Source organism: Agrilus planipennis, unplaced genomic scaffold, assembly GCF_000699045.2.
Source record: "Agrilus planipennis isolate EAB-ADULT unplaced genomic scaffold, Apla_2.0 scaffold43, whole genome shotgun sequence".
Lineage (NCBI taxonomy): Eukaryota > Metazoa > Arthropoda > Insecta > Coleoptera > Buprestidae > Agrilus > Agrilus planipennis.
The window spans coordinates 1,661,928-1,684,233 of NW_020438914.1; the positions used below are offsets into that span (position 1 = coordinate 1,661,928).

The 22,306-nt window shown below is 39.9% G+C and overlaps 1 protein-coding gene and 1 long non-coding RNA gene across 11 annotated transcripts in view; both read right to left on the reverse strand.

Annotated features, from left to right (window-relative positions):
* Nucleotides 1-5,841: 5,841 nt before the first annotated feature.
* On the reverse strand, nucleotides 5,842-6,118 carry LOC112904176. Its single transcript, XR_003230935.1, has 3 exons — nucleotides 6,076-6,118; nucleotides 5,910-6,022; nucleotides 5,842-5,852 (listed from the first exon to the last, which is right to left on the reverse strand). It is a non-coding gene; the product is annotated as an uncharacterized LOC112904176 (long non-coding RNA).
* Nucleotides 6,119-20,888: 14,770 nt separating this feature from the next.
* The window catches only part of LOC112904169, a 4,825-nt gene continuing 3,407 nt past the window's right edge, over nucleotides 20,889-22,306 (reverse strand). For 4 of the 10 annotated variants that reach the window (XM_025973575.1, XM_025973571.1, XM_025973573.1 and 1 more), the window contains 2 exons: nucleotides 21,452-21,474; nucleotides 20,889-21,378 (listed from right to left, as the gene is read on the reverse strand). In XM_025973575.1, coding sequence (XP_025829360.1) covers nucleotides 21,188-21,378; nucleotides 21,452-21,474 — 214 coding nt within the window. In that variant the 3' untranslated portion in view covers nucleotides 20,889-21,187. Of the gene's footprint in view, nucleotides 21,379-21,451; nucleotides 22,023-22,306 lie in introns of those variants that run through there. The other 6 variants (XM_025973574.1, XM_025973570.1, XM_025973572.1 and 3 more) reach the window with 6 other exon arrangements.

Sequence of the window (22,306 nt, forward strand, 5' to 3'; positions counted from 1 at the left end):
CGTGTAGTTACAGTAGTTCGGAGAGATCCTCGTCTTTTGATAATGATCATTACAATAGGTGAAAGGTTATGCGCAATTATTTACCACCACGAACGGTTCCGCCATCATTCACCTTATACGAGCGAGTATCAAACGAAGCACGTCGTAGTCCACCTTATACAAGAGAAGGTCGAAAGAAAATCGTCAATGTAGAAATAATACAGCAAACCTATATATAGAAACTTCAAGGGACAGACGCCCTGAAGCAGTTATATCAGCCCCCTTAAACGAGAGAGCATAAGATGAAAGTCGCCATGAACATAGCGGAGGTGAGATAAATAGAAACAAAAAAAATCGTGGTGCTCCTAGTATATCATTACTCTCAAGATCCCTGACAACGACTTATGGAAGTCGTATTGAACGACTACAAAGCGTCGACTTCAATGATGAAAGATCAACTGTGGGTATGTTAAGATTGGAGCTCCAGAGAGTGTAATCTCCAAGTTGTCAAATATTTTTTGGCATTCGGGTGTCCACTGGAATGTGACTCCATCTTCAGTAAATCTGTGTAGTAGTCGAACTATATCGCTAAATCCTCAAATGAATCTTTAATAGTAGGAGCAAAATTCCAGAAAACCTCTAAATTCGTAACGATCCTATGGTATGGGCCAACTTCGTACAGCATCCGTTTTGGCAGGATAGGTCATACTACCTTATGATCAGTGTTGGCAGATGCGTGAAAACAGAATATTGTACCATGACCATAGAATTATTGTACTTTCAGACAAATTATTGTACTTTTTGTAATTATCGTAAATAGTTAACTAATTTTATTTTAAAGCTACCTGCAATATTACCATATGGAAAAGTTAAGCACCCATAGAAATTATTGCAGTTTACTATGATAATTTTTTTTTCAGGATTTGAAATTCAGTACACACAAAAATTGGCGGTTATTTGAATATTTTAGTTTAAACATTATGAATAATTAGAGATATAATAGATATTTGTAAAATATATGGATTTTCAAAATTTTTGTATATTTAGGAATTATTATACAAAACATCAAGTCAAGGTACATGTACAATATTTATTGTACGTCTGTCAACACTGGGAAAGAGTGAAGCCACGAATCATTTTAACGTATTGGAGAATGACTGGTTGTCATTGGATAATAATAATACTGTCAAGCTAAAACGACCGGCACGCCGCCTTTCTGTAAAATGAATAACCTAAATGTATAGCGGCAAAATCCGTACGGCTTCGAAAATTTAGAAATCATTATTTCTTCATAAAATAACTGGGTATTCAAAATTATCGTACTTTCAAGCATTATTGTACACCTTGGATTGCAGATTGTACAAAACATTAAATTATGGTACATGTACAATAATTATGGTATGTCTGCCAACACTGCTTACGATGTTATAACATGCCCTAGGTATTTCACTTCCCTTATAAACGGGATTTATTTCTGAGGACTTAGCTTCAATTTTACGGCTGCCAATTCTTTAAAGACTTCAGTCACGTTTCGGAGTTGGTCTTCAAAGGTTCTTCCTGATATGACGATGTCGTCTAAGTAAACCAAACTGATTTTCCAGTTTAAGAGTTATAATACAGTGTACATGAGTCTTTCAAATGTAGCCGGTGAATTGCACAATTCTTTATAAGGTTATTTACTTCTTCTTTCTTCTCCCAAAGAACTCTTCTAGGTACTTAGTTGTTTGACAGGCCTTACTGTTCCAGTGTTGATTCAGTAGTATGTTAAGCCGATATCGCCGTCTATTCTGACTTTCACAATGCTGTTGAAGTGACAGTAGTGTTCAATCTTCCTCTACGATCACCTTATAGACGGTAAGGTTCGTCTTCGGGATTTGGTATTTTTATCTCCTGTCCATAGCTGCGTCTTGTATGATACCTCATTTGGTTGAACGATAGTGTTGGATGTCCATGTGTTGATACCCCTTTTAACATTATGGTAATTAATAGATCCTTCTAACCCTAATAATGGGTTAGTTCCCTCCAGTCCTGAAACAATGACTTCTGGAGCTTGCTTAGTGCGAGCCAACTTGCGCTCCATAATGCTAGTTGATCGATTGTCGTGTTTTCTTTGCGGACAGTCTCAACTTAGGTGACCCATTCTTCCATAATTCCAGCATTTCGGACGATCACAGTAGTTGTTGTAGTCTCAGACAAAATGACCAGCTCTACCACTTTACCACTATTTTGATTTTCCTTCTACAGTGTTTGTAGCAGTGGCGTTCTTCATATCTATGATAAGTAAATTCTTTAACGAGTGAGTCGATACCATTTTTGAGATTGTTTCATCGTTGATTTCGGCTTGTCGCACCTGTAAATGACACTTGGGAGCTTAATTAGGGATTTGATGTAGTTCATCGTCTCTGACTTTATCGACAAATGTTTACTGCCAGTTAGTAAATGAACTTTTGAGGGCAGAGAGGTAGACTATTTTTACGAGGTGTTATACATCGGACTCAAATTGTTGAAGAATCTCATTATATCGTTGGTTACGGCTTTCAGCTGCGTTTGATATACTTGTTGCAGAAGTTTATCGCCCTATCTTATTTTTAGGAGGTTGACAAGTGGAGGTCATAATGTTGAGACTCGGGCATTCTTTGAAGTATACGGTACCACGCGCGGGGATGCTCGGACAAACATCGTAATAAATCCGATATTTGCTACTACCACAAGCGATTTGATGACAACATTCACCCGATTACGTACGCTTTCGATCAGAACCCGGCCAAAGCATCTCATAGACAGCAACGTCATCTTGACCTCATAAGCCAATGTACAACGAAAACCACCACCGGTTTGAGAATCTCGAAAATTAATCACATTACCTTGCCCTTTATCGTTATGACTAATGACATCGCACATGAACCAAACCAGGACACAGAAATTCGACAACTCTTGCAATCTGAAACGTCGTTAAAGCTCAAACAACTGAGACTGGATGGTACAGGAACAACTGTATACTACGACGTCTCTACGGGCACAATTCGCCCTTACATGCCAACGAATCTGGGGAAACGATTTTTGACGTGGTGCAAACCATAGACATATATTAATGGACGTGCCTTAGCCGTATGTCATTGTAATAATGTCTTGGCTCGAAAAGTGAGGGAGATGGCGTATGGTTTAGGACTAATGCTATCTCTTTCATGGCACGCTTAAGGCGGAAACACATTATTAAAACGCGACGCGACCCGATGAAACGCGATGCGTGTTGAGTCAAATCAAATGTATTGTTTTCTATAGACCAGAATCACACTATGAACATCCGACGCGACGCCATGCGTGCACACGCCACCTGATCCAGACGTTCCAGGTCGGTGTGTTGCCCATGGTGTTTCTAGCAGGGATGTAACGGAGGTAGTTTTATCGGAACCGAAGGCGGAGTCGGAGTTTTTAAATTTGCTTTATCGGAGTCGGAATCGGAGTCGGAATCAGAGTCGGAGGCAGTCAGAAGTGGTGGCATGAGAGAGAATTTTTATTTGAGGACAAATAAAACATTATTTAGTCAAATTTTTTTCATTTCAATTTTCATTTATAAAATAAAACACAAACAATGAAAAAATAATTGACGATAGAGTGCTCAGTGCACGTAGTGGAAGTCGGGGGGATTCCCCGCGCGACATGTATGAAGTTCATACTATGAACCTGTTCATAACAGTCGACACAGGCCGCCGCGCCGCCGCTATNAGTATTTCTAGGGGAAGGGTGGCAAGTTATATATATGTATACATATATGTTGGACGCTGAAATAACCTAATTAGGTCGTATGCAAGCTCAGCGATGGTGCTAACCAAAATTTTACCGAATATTTCGGGGGGAAGGGAGGGAGATAATTGTTTCCCACGTTAATCTAACTTACACTTACATTTTGTTAAGGTGTAATTTCCCACGAAAGTGGCGAAGAAATAGCCGCCGAGTAATCTATAAAATAACCTAATATAAAAAAGAAACCTAATCATATGTATATTTTCCCATGATCGAAACAATTCCTACGTAGATTATATAAAAAAAACAACAATTGAGCGGGTATCACGTCGAACGAACGAAACCTAAACTGTACAAACGTATTCGGAAACATTCCAGTGGTGATTGTAAGTTCCCATTGTAATACGGTCGGCCGTGACTATTACCTATCGCACGTCTATGATTAGTGACTGGGTAATTTGCAAGGTTATCTGCTCATAAAATGTTTATTTACATAAAAGATTGTTTAAAACACCTTCCCTCTGACTGGTTTATTGTATTTCTTCAATAAATATACTAATGTAAGCTTTTTATAAAAGAAAAAAGTTATTTTCGGTAAGGGAAACGACTTTAAGTTAACAGTAGCTGTCACAATGAAGTGTCAACTTTGACGTGTGATCTACAAATATTAATTTGCAAAAAAAAGCATTAAAAAGGCCTTCCCCCGGATTATTTCATGTAAGTTTTTCATAATTAGGTCATTTTACGTCATTTCCAGCAAAAAAAAGTCGCATTTTCGAAAAAGCCGCGATTCGGAAGTTTTACCAAACATCGTAATAAATCCCAGTATTTGCTACTACCATAAGCGATTTGGTGAAAACACCCACCCGATTACGTACGTTTTCGATCAGAACCCGGCTAAAACATCTCATAGACAGCAACGTCACCTTGACTTCATAAGCCAATATACAACGAAAACCACCACCGGTTTGAGAATCTCGAAAATTAATCACATTACCTTGCCCTTTATCGTTATGACTAACGTCATCGCACATGAACCAAACCAGGACATAGAACAGACAACTCTTGCAATCTGAAACGTCGTTAAGGCTCAAACAACTGAGACTGGATGGTACAGGAACCACTGTATACTACGACGTCTCCACGGGCACAATTTGGCCTTACATGTCAACGAATCTGGGGATTAGATTTTCGACGTGGTGCAAACGACAGCACATGCCAGCGGGCGTGTCATCGGCAGTAAATTACCAATTGTCTGACCAAACATGAATAAGCAAATCATGCACTGGGCTCGGACCTACTTACCGTGTCAACGTTCGTTTTCGCCATGTATATGTCGACATCCTACGGGCATCGTTACTGGTTGACAATGATTGACCAATTAACGCGATGGCCCGATGCCCGATAAAGAACATCATCGTCATCATCGTAGACACGTTGTTCACCACTTGGGGCACACGTTTCAGAAAACTAACCGTCATCACCACTGACAGGGTTGTCCAATTCGACTCACAGCTATTCGATGTAGTGCCCAGACTTATTGGAAGCTCAAGAGTACGCACGACCACCTACTATAATCAATCTAACGGTATCGTATAAAGATAGCATCGCACTCAGTGCAGCAATCAGGGTATGAAATGCCTAGACTAGGTAAATAGATGTAAAACTCTCGAGATTTGGACGATAGTAGTGACATCTAAGTTTACCCCACATTAGTAGACGATACTTGGAATATATATATTAATTGTATTGGCAAAGAAAACTTCGAATTTCACTGTCATCTATACATCACACTATGAAGCGTAACCAAAGGCGCGCATTTCAAAATTACACCAAATTTTATTTTATTTTTTTTTGTTTTAAATGGAAATTGAAAAAAAAAACAAAAATAAAATTAACAAATTTAATAACAAAGTATAAATGCAGTAATAAATATAATTAGCACAATATACGAGTAAATAGCAAACATCAATTAATTAAAATATAGATACTAATACAGGTATATTTGTATGAACAAAGAAATTGTTCTTTACCTAATTTAGTACTGCTTCCTGCTTCTACAGGGGGTGCTAACGATTCAGAAACTGCAGAAATACTAGCTTCTGTATTGTCCATTGTGAGTGTACTTTCTATAACAAATAATTATATATGTTTTGGATATTTGAAACTGTTATCTGCATAACTACCTGCAGTTGAAACAATTCTTCTTTTCCCGTCATATGTTTTCACTGGATGCAGTACTTTTTCATCTTTTAATGGGGCAATTCCGTCTGCTTCTATTCCTCTACCAGAAGAAGTTCTACAAAACATTTTTTTTTAGAACTTAAGTTTCACAACAACAAATTACAATACCTGCCACTTTCGTTGGAACCGCTGTTACTTCAGGAAAATGGAAAGCGGCATCTTGACCTTTAACTCCTGCAGGAACTGTATAATCTAGGTAGAACATTTCAAATTAATTTGACCCCGTAATAGTGTAGACTGTACATCACGGTTTTTCTGTGTTGGGCAGAAAACATCCTTTCTTTACTTATTGTAAAGCATGATTGAAGTACTTAATATATTACTTACTTTCAGGATAGGTAAAAGTACTTTTCACAAAAATTTTAAAATATAACAAGTTGTGAAACTACTCACTATTGCTCAATAACGCCACAACTACTGGGGAATTCCTCCGATAATCGCAACCGCCGTCGCATCATCTGTTGTCGTTTCAGTAAAATGTATGTCGCCTAGTATGTCGGTAATGTCGATTTTGGTAATTTAAAAAATTTAAAAACTTACGTGGGGTAAACTTAGGTGTCGCTCGCGCTCGACATTTCATACCCTGATTTGCATAAGCTATGGCACAGGGTATGAAATGTCGAGCGCGAGCGACACCTAAGTTTACCCCACGTAAGTTTTTAAATTTTTTAAATTACCAAAATCGACATTACCGACATACTAGGCGACATACATTTTACTGAAACGACAACAGATGATGCGACGGCGGTTGCGATTATCGGAGGAATTCCCCAGTAGTTGTGGCGTTATTGAGCAATAGTGAGTAGTTTCACAACTTGTAATATTTTAAAATTTTTGTGAGAAGTACTTTTACCTATCCTGAAAGTAAGTAATATATTAAGTACTTCAATCATGCTTTACAATAAGTAAAGAAAGGATGTTTTCTGTCCAACACAGAAAAACCGTGATGTACAGTCTACACTATTACGGGGTCAAATTAATTTGAAATGTTCTACCTAGTTCCTGCAGGAGTTAAAGGTCAAGATGCCGCTTTCCATTTTCCTGAAGTAACGAAAGTGGCAGGTATTGTAATTTGTTGTTGTGAAACTTAAGTTCTAAAAAAAAATGTTTTGTAGAACTTCTTCTGGTAGAGGAATGGAAGCAGACGGAATGGCCCCATTAAAAGATGAAAAAGTACTGCATCCAGTGAAAATATATGACGGGAAAAGAAGAATTGTTTCAACTGCAGGTAGTTATGCAGAAAACAGTTTCAAATATCCAAATAATTATTTGTTATAGAAAGTACACTCACAATGGACAATACAGAAGCTAGTATTTCTGCAGTTTCTGAATCGTTAGCACCCCCTGTAGAAGCAGGAAGCAGTACTAAATTAGGTAAAGAACAATTTCTTTGTTCATACAAATATACCTGTCTTAGTATCTATATTTTAATTAATTGATGTTTGCTATTTACTCGTATATTGTGCTAATTGTATTTATTACTGCATTTATACTTTGTTATTAAATTTGTTAATTTTATTTTTGTTTTTTTTTTCAATTTCCCTTTAAAACAAGAAAAAATAAAATTTCGTGTAATTTTGAAATGCGCGCCTTAGGTTACGCTTCATAGTTTTATGTATAGATGGCAATGAAATTCGAAGTTTTCTTTGCCAGTACCATTTATATATATATTCCAAGTATCGTCTACTAATGTAGGGGAAACTTAGATGTCACTGGTATCGTCAAAATCTCGCGAGTTTTATATCTATTTCCTAGTCTAGGGCAGCAATAGTGTCACGAAACCTCCCACTGGGTCAATGTCCTTCTTGTCATTCTACACAGTCTCTAAAACCGCTACAAGGAAGACATCGAGCTATTTCCTGTAGAAATGACTTACGGAATCACAGTGAAATTACCTGACGAATACTTCATTCGGGAAGAACAACCTCAGAATCCAATTGCTACGACTGCTCATCACCACAGGACGAATATATTCACCTAAAACACTATTAAAGAGTGCACGCATGTTTGTGAGAATCAACCGCAAAAGGAAACCTTTTAGAACAACCTTATGAGGGATCCTATGAAGTCATCCACAGAACGAACGACACCCAGTTTAGAATTAACTACAAAGGAACTCCGACAGAGATATCAAACAACAGACTCAAATCTGCCTTCATCGAAGTCTAGAAGCACCTGGATTTGGACCAAAACGCCGTTAATACCAGCTCAACTGCCACCCCGAACCAAGCTAAAAAAACAGGGCCACTACCACGGGCGTTAAAAAGACACCGAGCAGAACCATAGAAAAAAATCGGATGTGGCCTTAAGGTTGACGTCTATTGCGTTGCTAAATTATGCTTAGCTGACAGATTTTAATGCTTTTAATTAACTCTCGAAACGTGCGCCGTCGGTATGGCTATATTTAGTTTGTAAAATTATTTTATCTCTATATTATAGTCGGTTTGTTCGGTAATACTTCCGAATCGCGGCTTTTTCGAAAATACAGCTTTTTTTTGCTGAAAATGGCNAGGTCATTCTTCAGCTGAAGAATGACCTCCAAGGTGGCTTTGGAGGTCATGGTAATGGACAGGCCATCGAAGTGTCACAGTATCCCTATAGCTATACTACTAACGGATGGTCAAGAACTTCTTTAAAGCATGGGATACAACGATTTATAACGTTTTCAGAAGCCTATCTCTAACCGTTTCTGAGATGTCGTCCACCAAAAAAATCGAGGTACCTACAGTCTCAATGCGTGGAATGGGAACACAACAGACGGTCCAAAAGTCTTTAAAGCATGCGATACGACGATTTATGAACTCTTCAGAAGCCTATCTCTAACCGTTTCTGAGTTGTCGTCCACCAAAGAACTCGAGGAAGCTACAGCATCTATGCGTGGAATGAGAATAAATCGGATGGCCTAAACGTCTTTCAGGAATGCTATACGACAATTTATGACCTTTTCAGAAGGCTACCACTAACCGTTTCTGAGATGTCGTCCACCAAAAAACTAGAGCTAGCTGTTTGCGATACGACGATTTATGACGTTTTCAGAAGCCTATCTCCAACCGTTTCTGAGATGTCATATACCAAAAAACTCGAGGTTGCTACAGCCTCTATGCGTGGAAGGAGTATAAAACGGATGGTATTAAACGTCTTTAAAGAATGCGATACGACGATTTATGACGTTTTCGGAAGCCTATCTCCAACCGTACCTGAGATGTCGTCCACCAAAGAACTCGAGGAAGCAACAGCCCCCTATGCGTGGAATGAGAATAAAAGGGATAGTCCAAGACGTCTTTAAAGAATGCGATACGAGGATGTATGACGTTTTCAGAAGTCTATCCCTAACCGTTCCTGAGATGTCGTCCACCAAAAAAATCGAGGTAGCTACAGCCCCTACGCCTAGAATGACAACAAAACTTCTTTAAACATTCGATTCGACGATTAGTGACCTTTTCAGAAGCCTATCCCTAACCGCTTCTGCGATGTCGTCCACCAAAACACTCCAGGTAGCTACAGCTTCTATGCGTGGAATGAGAATAAAACGGATGGTCCAAAAGTCTTTAAAGCATGCCATACGACGATTTATGAACTTTTCAGAAGCCTATCGCTAACCGTTCCTCAGTTGTCGTCACCCAAAAAACCTGAGGCAGCTACAGCCCCTATGCGTGGAATAAGAATAAAACGGATGGTCTAAAACGTCTTTAAATCATGCGATACAACGATTTATGTCCTCTTCAGAAGACTACCTCAAACCGTTTCTGAGATGTCGTCCACCAAAAAACTCGAGGTAGCTACAGCCCTACGCCTGGAATGAGAATAAAACGGATTGTCTACAATGTCTTTCAAGCATGGGATTCGACGATTTATGACGTTTTCAGAAGCTTATCTCCAACCGTCAATGAGATGACGTCCACCAAAGAACTCGAGGTAGCTACAGCTTCTATGCGTGGAAGGAGTATATAACGGATGGTCAAGGACTTCTTTAAAGCATAGGATACCACGATTTATAACGTTTACAGAAGCCTATCTCTAACCGTTTCTGAGATGTCGCCCACCAAAAAAATCGAGGTTCCTACAGCCTCAATGCGTGGAATGAGAGTACAACAGATGGTCCAAAAGTCACTAAAGCATGCGATACGACGATCTATGACCTTTTCAGAAGGCTACCACTAACAGTTTCTGAGATGTCGTCCACCAAAAAACTAGAGCTAGCCGCTTGCGATACGCCGATTTATGACGTTTTTAGAAGCTTATCTCTAACCGTTCATGAGATGTCCTCCACTAAAAAACTCGAGGAAACTACAGCCTCTGTATGTGGAATGAGAATAGAATGGATGGTCTAAAACGTCTTTAAAACATGCGAAGCGACGACTTATGACCTTTTCAGTTGCCTATCTCTAACTGTTTCTGCGATGTCGTCCACCAAAAAAAATCGAGGTAGCTACAGCCCCTATGCCTGGAACGACAACAAAACGTCGTTAAAGCATGCGATTCGACAATTTATGAAATTTTCAGAAGCATATCTCCAACTTTTTCTGAGATGCTGTCCACCAAAAAAATCGAGGTCCCTGCAGCCTCTATGCGTGGAATGAGAATAAAACAGATGGTCCAAAAGTCTTTAAAGCATGCGATACGGCGATTTTTGAGCTCTTCAGAAGCCTATCTCTAACCGTTCCTGAGTTGTCGTCCACCAAAAAACTCGAGGTAGCTACAGCCTCTCTGCGTGTAATGAAAATAAAGCGGATGGTCTAAAACGTCTTTAAAGCATAGGATACGACAATTTATGAGCTCTTCAGAAGCCTATCTCTAACCGTTTCTGAGATGCCGTCTACCAAAAAAATCGAGGTAGCTACAGCCTCTATGCCTGGAATGAGAAAAAAACGGATGGTCTAAAACGTCTTTAAAGCATTCGATATGACGATTTATGACCTTTTCAGAAGCCTATCCCAGACCGTTTCTGCGATGTCGTCCACCAAAAAAATCGAGGCAGCTACAGCGTCTATGCGTGGAATGAGAATAGAATGGATGGTCTAAAACGTCTTTAAAGCATGCGATGCGACGACTTATGACCTTTTCAGAAGCCTATCTCTAACCGTTTCTGCGATGTCGTCCACCAAAAAACTCGAGGTAGCTACAGCTTCTATGCATGAAATGAGAATAAAACGGATGGTCTAAAAAGTCTTTAAAGCATTCGAAATGACGATTTATGACCTTTTCAGAAGCCTATCTCTGACCGTTTCTGAGATGTCGTCCAGCAAAAAACTCGAGGTAGCCACGGCTTCTATGCGTGGAATGAGGATAAAACGGATGGTATAAAACGTCTTTAAAGCTTGCGATACGACGATTTATGACGTTCTCGGAAGCGTATCTCTAACCGTTTCTGCGTTGTCGTCCACCAAAGAACTCGAGGTAGCTACAGCCTCTTTGCGTGGAATGAGAATAAAGCGGTTGGTCTAAAACGCCTTTAAAGCATGGGATACGACAATTTATGACGTTTTCAGAATCCTATCTCCAACCGTTCCTGAGATGTAGTTCAGCTAAAAAAATTCGAAGTAGCTACAGCCTCCGTGCGTGGAAGGAGAATAAAACGGATGATCCAAAAGTCTTTAAAGCATGGGATACGACGATTTATGACGTTTTGAGAAGCCAATCTCTAACCGTTTCTGAGATGTCCACCAAAAAACTCGAGGTGGCTACAGCCACTATGCGTGGAATGAGAATAACACGTATGGTCTAAAACGTTTTTAAAGAATGCGATACGACGATTTATGACCGCTTCAGAAGACTACCTCAAACCGTTTCTGAGATGTCATCCACCAATAAACTCGAGGTAGCTGCAGCCTCGATGCGTGGAAAGGGAATAAAACGGATCGCCTAAGACGTCTTTAAAGCATGCGAAACGACGATTTATGATGTTTGTAGAAGCCTATGTCTAACCGTTCCTGAGATGTCGTCCATCAAACAACTCGAAGTAGCTACAGCCTCTATGCCTGGAATGAGAATAAAGCGGATTGTACTTAACGTCTTTAAAGCATGCGATACGACGATTTATGACGTTTTCGGAAGCCTATCTCCAACCGTTCTTCAGATGTCGTCCACCAAAAAACGCGAGGTAGCCACAGCCTCCATGCGTGGAATGAGAATAAAACAGATGGTCTAAAACGACTTTAAAGCATGCGATACGACGATTTACGACGTTTACAGAAGCCTATCTCTAACTGTTTCTGAGATGTCGTCCAACAAAAAACTCGAGGTAGCTACAGCATCTATGCGTGGAATGAGAATAATACGTATGGTCCAAAAGTCTCTAAAGCATGCGATACGACGATTTATGATCTTTTCAGAAGCCTATCTCTAACCGTTTCTGAGATGTCGTCCGGCAAAGAACTCGAGGTAGCCACAGCTTCTATGAGTGGAATTTCGATAAAACGGAAGGTCTAAAACGCCTTTAAAGCATGCGATACGACGATTTATGACGTTTTTAGTAGCCTCTCTCTAACCGTTCCTGAGATGTCGTCCACCAAAAAACTCGAGGTAGCTACAGCCTCTATGCGTGGAAGGAGTATAAAACGGATGGTCAAGAACTTCTTTAAAGCATGGGATACCACGATCTATGACGTTTTCAGAAGCCTATCTCTAACTGATTCTGAGATGTCGTCCACAAAAAAATCGAGATACCTACAGCCTCAGTGCGTGGAATGAGAATAAAGCAGATGGTCCAAAAGTCTTTAAAGCATGCGATACGACGATTTATGAACTCTTCAGAAGCCTATTTCTAACCGTTTCTGAGTTGTCGTCCACCAAAAAACTCGAGATAGCTACAGCCTCTATGCGTGGACTGAGAATAAAACGGATGGTCTAATACGTCTTTAAAGCATGCGATACGACGATATGTGACCTTTTCAGAAGACTACCACTTACCGCTTCTGAGATGTCGTCCACCAAAAAACTAGAGCTAGCAGCATGCGATACGACGGTTTATGACGTTTGTAGAAGCCTATCTCTAACAGTTCCTGAGATGTCGTCCATCAAAGAATTCGAAGTACATACAGCCTCTATGCGTGGAAGGAGTATAAAACGGATGGTCTAAAACGTCTTTAAAGCATGCGATACGACGATTTATGACGTTTGTAGAAGCCTATCTCTAACCGTTCCTGAGATGTCGTCCATCAAAGGACTCGAAGTAGCTACAGCCTCTATGCCTGGAATGAGAATAAAGCGGATAGTATTAAACGTCTTTAAAGGATGCGATACGACGATTTATGACGTTTTCGGAAGCCTAACTACAACCGTTCCTGAGATGTCGTCCACCAAAGAACTCGAGGTAGTTACAGCCCTATGCCTGGTATGAGAACATAACGGATGGTCAATAACTTCTTAAAAGCATGCGATACGACGATTTATAACGTTTTTAGAAGCCCATCTCTAACCGTTCCTGAGATGTCGTCCACTTAAAAACTAGAGGAAACTACAGCCCCTAAGCGTGGAATGAGAATAAAACGGATGGTCTAAAACGTCTTTAAAGCATGGAAAACGACAATTTATGGCGTTTTCAGAAGCCTACCTCTAACCGTATCTGAGAAGTCGTCCACCAAAAAATCGAGGTAGCTACAGCTTCTATGCGTGGAATGATAATAAAGCTGATCGTCCACGACGTCCTTAAAGCATGCGATACGACGATTTATGACGTTTTTAGTGGCCTACCTCTAACCGTTCCTGAGATGTCTTACACCAAAGAAGTCGAGGTAGCTACAGCCCCCATGCCTGGAATGAGAATAAAACGGATTGTCTACAATGTCGTTCAAGCATGGGATACGACGACTTATGACTTTCTCAGAAGCCTATTTCTAAGCGTTTCTGCGATGTCGTCCACCAAAGAACTCGAGGTTGCTACAGCCTCTATGCGTGGAATGAGAATAAAGCGGATTGTCTAAAAAGTCTTTAAAGCATTCGAAATGACGATTTATGACCTTTTCAGAAGCCTATCTCTGACCGTTTCTGAGATGTCGTCCAGCAAAAAAGTCGAGGTAGCCACGGCTTCTATGCGTGGAATGAGGATAAAACGGATGGTCTAAAACGTCTTTAAGGCATGCGATACGGCAATTCATGACGTTTGTGGAAGCCTATCTCTAACCGTTTCTGCGATGTCGTCCACCAAAAAACTCGAGGTAGCTACAGCCTCTATGCGTGGAATGAGAATAAAACGGATGGTCTAAAACGTCTTTAAAGCATGCGATACGACGATTTATGACGTTTTCGGAAGCCTATCTCCAACCGTTCCTCAGATGTCGTCCACCAAAAAACGCGAGGTAGCCACAGCCTCCATGCGTGGAATGAGAATAAAACAGATGGTCTAAAACGACTTTAAAGCATGCGATACGACGATTTGCGACGTTTACAGAAGCCTATCTCTAACTGTTTTTGAGATGTCGTCCAACAAAAAACTCGAGGTAGCTACAGCATCTATGCGTGGAATGAGAATAATACGTATGGTCCAAAAGTCTCTAAAGCATGCGATACGACGATTTATGATCTTTTCAGAAGCCTATCTCTAACCGTTTCTGAGATGTCGTCCGGCAAAGAACTCGAGGTAGCCACAGCTTCTATAAGTGGAATTTCGATAAAACGGAAGGTCTAAAACGCCTTTAAAGCATGCGATACGACGATTTATGACGTTTTTAGTAGCCTCTCTCTAACCGTTCCTGAGATGTCGTCCACCAAAAAACTCGAGGTAGCTACAGCCTCTATGCGTGGAAGGAGTATAAAACAGATGGTCAAGAACTTCTTTAAAGCATGGGATACCACGATCTATGACTTTCTCAGAAGCCTATTTCTAAGCGTTTCTGCGATGTCGTCCACCAAAGAACTCGAGGTTGCTACAGCCTCTATGCGTGGAATGAGAATAAAGCGGATGTCTAAAACGTCTTTAAAGCATTCGATACGACGATTTATGACGTTTGCAGAAGCCTCTCTCTTACCGTTTGTAAGACGTCGTCCACCGAAAAACTCGAGGTAGCTACAGCCTCAAAATGTGGAATGAGAATAAAATTGATGGTCGAAAACGTCTTTAAAGCATGCGATACCACGGCTTATGGCCTTTTTAGAAGCCTATCTCTTACCGCATCTGAGATGTCGCCTACCAAAAAACTCGAGGTAGCTACAGCCTCAAAATTTGGAATGAGGATCACGTCTGTAAAGCATGCGATAAGACGATTAATGACCTTTTCAGAAACCTTTGCCTGACCGTCTCTGGGATGTCGTCCACCAAAAAACTCGAGGTAGGTAAAGCCTCTATGCGTAGAATGAGAATAATGCGAATGGTCTAAAACGTCTTTAAAGCATGCGGTACGCCGATTTACCACCTTTTCAGAAGCTTATCTCTAACCGTTTCTGAGATATCATCCACCAAAAAACTCGAGGTAGATACAGCCTCTTTGCGTGGAATGAGAATAAAACAGATGGTCTAAAACGTCTATAAGGCTTGCGATACGACGACCTATGATCTTTTCGGAAAGCTACCTCTAACCGTTTCTGAGATGTCGTCCTCCAAAAAACTCGAGGTAGCTACAGCTCCTATGCGTGGAATAAGAATAGAACGGACGGTCTAAAACTTCTTTAATGCGATACGACGACTTTCGCCATTTTCAGAAGCCTGTCTCTAACCGTTTGTGAGATGTAGTGCACTAAAAAACTGGAGGTAGCTACAGACTGTATACGTTGAATGAGAATAAAACGGACGATCAAAAATGTCTTTAAAGCCATCGATACGACGATCTGTGACCTTTTCAGAAGCTTATCTCTAGCCGTTTCTGAGACGTTGGCCATCAAAGAACTCGAGACAGCTACAGCCTCTATGCGTGAAATGAGAATAATGCGGATGGTTCAAAACGTCTTTCAAGCATGCAATACGGCGATTTATGACCTTTTCAGAGGCCTATCTCTGACCGTCTCTGGGATGTCGTCCACCAAAAAACTCGAGGTAGCTACAGCTTCTATGCGTGGATTGAGAATAATGCGGATAATCTAATTCTTTATAAGATATGCGATACGACGATTTATGACCTTCTCAGAAGTCTATCCCTAGCCGTTTCCACCAAAAAACTCGAGGTAGCTGCAGCCTCTATGCATGGAATGAGGATAAGGCGGGTGATCTAAAACGTCTTTAAACAGTGCAACTCGACTGTCTATGACCTTTTCAGAAGCCTATCTCTATCCGTTTCCGAGATGTCGATAAAATTTTGGTTAGCACCATCGCTGAGGTTGCATACGACCTAATTAGGTTATTTCAGCGCACAACATTTAAAAAAAATAAAGTTTGATTCCTCAGTTAGTTTTGACATTTCCCCTGCACTGAAAAAATCCACATCCTTAACTATTTACGAATAATAATCCAATCTAGGTCTACCTCTACTCCTCTTAACTGCTGTTTCTGCCTCTAATATACCTCTGACTAGACCTTCATGCCTGAGAAGGTGTCCTACTAACCTATCTCGCTTATTTCTTAATGACTTCCATAGAGTCCTCTGTTCTCCATTGTTTCTAATACCTCTTCATTTCTAAACTTCTCTATCCACGGAAGAAATAACTGCCGAGTAATCTATAAAATAACCTAATATAGAAAATAAACCTAATCATATGTATATTTTCCCACGATCGAAACAATTCCTACGTACATTATATAAAAAAACAACAATTGAGCAGGTATCACGTCGAACGAACGAAACCTAAACTGTACAAAAGTATTCGGAAACATTCGAGTAGTGACTAAGTCCCCATTGTGATACTGTCGGCCGTGACTATTACCTATCGCACGTCTATGATTAGTTACTGTGAAATTCGGAAGGTTATGTGCTCATAAAATGTTTATTTAAATAAAAGATTGTTTAAAAGACCTTCCCTCTGACTGTTTTATTGTATTTGTTCAATAAATATAGTAGTGTAAGCTTTTTATAAAAGAAAGAAGTTATTTTCGATAAAGGAAACGACTTTTGGATAATAGTACCTGTCAAAATGAAGTGTCAACATTGACGTGTGCTCTACAAATATTAATTTGCAAAAAAAAGCGTTAAAAAGGCCCTTCCCCCGGATTATTTCATCTAAGTTTTTCATAATTAGGCTATTTTACGTCATTTCCAGCAAAAAAAAGTTGCATTTTCGAAAACGCCGCTGTTCGGAAGTGTGATGTTATATTAAATAATCATGTATGCACAGTATAAAGAGATGACGTTTATTGATAGAAGGTGGTTACAAGATTGGCGAGTGCCAGGAGAGAGATACACGTATATGACTATGTGCACATACCTATGAACATGTATATAAATATATATACAAACACGTATTGACACATGTATTATCTTATGAAGTAATCTTCATTACAGGAAGTTTTACCATAAAGAGTAAAGGTTGTAGTGTATCATGTTATGTCTATGGTCATAGAACATCTAACTTCTATGACGTTGGTTGTCGCGGGCTTTCAAGTCTTCACTAGTCTATGGTCTTAGTCACTCTGGAGTCTTAAAACGTGGCGCGCAAAAATAATCGATATAGTCTACAACTAGTTGATCCGCCATTTATCTGCTGTATTCTCTCGCGCTTGTTAATTGTTAAATTAGAATAAAGTTTGTAGTGTTCGTGTAAGATCATTTATGATTATTTCTTACAATTATGGAAACCTATCCCTTACACGCGCATATTTGGTGACCCCCGACGAACAGCATATTCAAGGACCCCGACAGCCCCAACATCCAATATACCGACCAGCATCATATCTTTGGCGACCCGACAGCAGCACAGGACGACCGCACGAGTCGCACAGTTAGTGGCCCTAAGCAGCAGTACATTTGCCGTCCACGACTTCCAGCAAATTTGGTTCCCGACCTGCAACAAATTTTCTTACAATGTCCGTCGAACCATCCCAAGAATCGATACCACCTACCCACATCAACAGAGTTTCAGTTAAACCACCACCTTTTTGGAAAACAGATCCCAAAGTATGGTTTCTGCAACTGGAAGCTCAGTTCCAACTAGCAAATGTAACTGCGGACCTAACAAAATTCAACTACGTAGTTAGTGCTATCGACACAGAAATTTTATCTCAGGTAACAGACATTTTAATTTCTCCACCTACCATTAACAGGTATTCTGCAATTAAAGAGAGACTGATAAACATTTATTCCGATTCACATGAACAACGTCTTCGTACACTACTATCAGGTGTCGAATTAGGTGACAAAAAACCGTCACACCTATTAAACGAAATGAATCGTTTAGGAGGCACAGCAGTCCCCGAAGAACTACTTAAAACTTTATGGATGCAGCGTCTTCCTGCTCACATACAATCCGTATTAACTACAAGTTCTGACACACTTGAAAAATTAGCTAAAATGGCAGACAAAATAGCTGAGATTGATTTCTTACCTCGCAACATTGTTTCCACTAATGTAAATGACAATAATTTCACTGGTACATTACAACAGCTGGTTAACGATGTAGCAGAACTCAAAACAGCATACCACAGAGATTTCCAACGCTTCCCAAAAAATACTCCTAGTCAATTTAGAGAGCGTTCGAAATCCCCAAAACGACGTGTCGTTGACAATGATCTTTGTTGGTATTACCGTCAATTTAAAGATAAAGCTAAAAAATGTTGTTCTCCCTGCAAATATTTTAAAACACCAAGTACTAACTCACATTTTAGTGAGCCGGAAAACTAGAATCCGCGTCTGACGAGACGACTAAAGGCGCGGACAAACACAGTCGTCTAGAATCTCTCAAAAATTGCAGTCGTCGATTAATCATTTATGATCCTACAACTAAGATCAAATTTTTGATCGATTCAGGTTCTGACGTCTCAATAATTCCACGTTCATCAGCAAGACTACAACCATCGGAATTTAAATTATATGCAGCCAATAATACAATTATCGATACTTACAGTACAAAAACATTAACAACTAGCCTTGCCTTACGTCGTTCATTTTCATGGCCAATTATCATTGTCAACACAAAAAATGCTATCATTGGAGCAGATTTTCTTCACCATTTTAATCTCCTTATTGATATCAGACAAGGCAAATTGATCGATACCTTAACTAAAATTACTTCACCAGGTATCTCATCACATTCATCAGCTTCCCTATCTACTATCGCTCCAAATTCCAAATTTTCCGATATTCTTCGAGATTTCCCTGGAATAACAACATTTAGTAAACCACTTCAACTTACAACCTGTCCACCCTCAATCAACTCCATGCATCACATTCAAACAATTGGACCTCCGGTTTTTGCAAGAATGCGTCGGTTACCTCCAGACAAACTTCGCATTGCAAAACAGGAATTTGAATACATGACACAACAAGGAATTTGTCGTCCTTCAAACAGCCCTTGGGCAAGTCCATTGCATATGGTTAAAAAGAAAGATGGACAGTGGCGCACTGTGGGTGATTACCGTTCACTCAACAAGATTACAATACCAGATCGTTATCCTATACCTCACATCCAGGATTTCTCTCATCTTCTTAAAGGAAAAACAATCTTCAGCACCATCGATTTAGTTCGAGCATTCCATCAGGTAAATGTTGAACCAACTTCAATCCCTAAAACAGCCATAATTACACCTTTTGGTCTATTTGAGTTTACCAAAATGCAATTTGATTTGCGTAATGCAGCTCAATCGTTTCAACGATTTATCCATGAAGTTCTAAAGGATCTACCATTTTGTTTCGTCTATATCGACGATATTCTTATTGCTTCGTCTAATCTGAACGCCTTCAAAATTTCCATCTTACCATCATACCGGCCAAATGCAAATTGGGTGAAGCCAAAATAAATTTCCTAGGTTACGAAGTTTCCGCCGAAGGAACCAAACCTTTAACTGACAAGGTGTTGGCCATTCAAAACTTCCCACCTCCTAAAAACGTTCAAGAATTGCGACGTTTTCTTGGTACGATCAATTTTTATCGTCCAAATGCCGCAAACAACCAAGCAATTTTACACAACTTTCTTAAAACCAGTAAGAAAAACAACAAAACACTTATAACCTGGTCTCCTGAGTCATTAGCAGCTCTTCAAAAGTGCAAAACAAATTTGGTTAACGCAATTCTTCTTACTCATCCTTCTGCAAACGCACACATTTCCCTCACTGTTGATGCATCAGATATTGCCATTGGTGCAGTCATTGAGCAATGGGAATCTGACGCCTGGAAGCCGTTAGGATTTTATTCAAAAAAGCTCACTCCTACCCAAAAAAATTACAGTAGTTATGATCGCGAACTTTTAGCTATATATTCAGCTATTGAATTCTTTCGTCATTTTCTTGAAGGCAGACCCTTTCCTATCTATACTGATCATAAGCCCTTGACCTTCGCTTTCTCACAGAAAGGAGATAAAAGCTCACCTAGACAATTTCATCAGTTAAATTTTATAAGTCAGTTTTCTACAATAGTCAAACACATTAGTGGTAAAGATAATATCACAGCTGACACTCTTTCTCGCTTAGAAGCTATAAATTGTCCTACCCCTATTGATCTAGAACAACTAGCTCAATATCAACAAGATGATTCTGAACTACAAAATATTATTCAAAATCCAAACTCCACTTCTCTTTTACTACGTCAAATTAAATTCCCTAATGGCAAATTACCGATACATTGTGACATTAGTCAATCGCAAGTTCGTCCTTTTGTACCACCTTCTTTGCGTAAGGTAGTGTATAATAATTTCCATAACTTGGCACATCCTGGTATTAGAGCAACCACAAAATTAATCACGAAATTCGTATGGCCATCTATCAGAAGAGACATTGCACTATGGACACGGTCATGCATTGGTTGCCAAAAAGCAAAAATTCAACGGCATACTCGTTCACCTTTTCAGTCTATACAAATCCCTACAGAACGATTTAAATTTATTCACATGGATATAGTTGGTCCCTTACCACCTTCACGAGGTTTCTCATATTGTTTAACAATCATTGACCGATTTACGTGTTGGGTAGAAGTCATACCTATTGCAGATATATGCGCTGCAACTGTGGCAGAAGCTTTCTTCACTCACTGGATAGCACGTTTTGGCATCCCTTTGCGAATTGTCACGGACCAAGGCCGTCAATTCGAAAGCTCACTATATCAATCCCTAGCATTACTTTTGGGCATCAAAAGATCTCGATCTTCACCCTATCATCCGCAAACTAATGGAAAAATCGAACGTTGGCACCGCACTCTAAAAAGTGCTATTAAAGCTTACCGCAGCGACCGTTGGACTGAGATTCTACCAATGATCCTCCTCGGCTTCCGTTGTGTAATGCGCGAGGATGCCGAAGCCAGCCCTGCAGAAATGCTTTATGGATCAGGATTACGTTTACCTGGAGAACTATTTCTACCATCTTCTTCTCTCCATTTGGATCCATCGTCCTTTGTCCAACGTCTAAAAGAGAAAATTAATCTCCTGCAACCAGTTCCTCAACGGCAGTGTAACAGAACCATCATTTTCGTCTCACCAGCACTCAAATCCAGTTCACATGTGTTTGTGCGTCGTGATTCGGTAAAAAAACCTCTCCAACCACCGTTCGATGGCCCGTATCGTGTAGTGAACCGTTCTGAAAAATATTTCACTGTGCACATTAACGGTAGTGACACCAACATTTCTCTAGATCGTCTCAAACCTGCATTCCTGTTGAATGATAATCCCATTTCGCACGATCACTCTTATGCGAAAATTGAAGTGCTACAATCAAACAATAAATGTGTACGATTTAAGTAACTAAACAATGTTAACTTTATACTTACCCAATGTTATTTTTACGATTTGCATATAACTTATTTTTGTAATTTCACCTTTTCATACGTTTGTACTTATCTTTGTATTGTTTCATTGTTTGCTATGTATTATTTGTTTCGTGGGTTTTCCCACTGGAGGGGGAGTACTGTAGTGTATCATGTTATGTCTATGGTCATAGAACATCTAACTTCTATGACGTTGGTTGTCGCGGGCTTGTCAAGCTTCACTAGTCTATGGTCTTAGTCACTCTGGAGTCTTAAAACGTGGCGCGCAAAAATATAATCGATTTAGTCTACTACTAGTTGTTCCGCCATTTATCTGCTGTATTCTCTCGCGCTTGTTGATTGTTAAATTAGATTAAAGTTTGTAGTGTTCGTGTAAGATCATTTATTATTATTTCCTACAATTATGGAAACCTATCCCTTACACGCGCACATTTGGTGACCTCCGACGAACAGCATCTTCAAGAACCTCGACAGCCCGAACATCCAATATACCGACCAGCATTACATCTTTGGCGACCCGACTGCAGCACAGGACAACCGCACGAGTCGCACAGTTAGTGGCCCTAAAC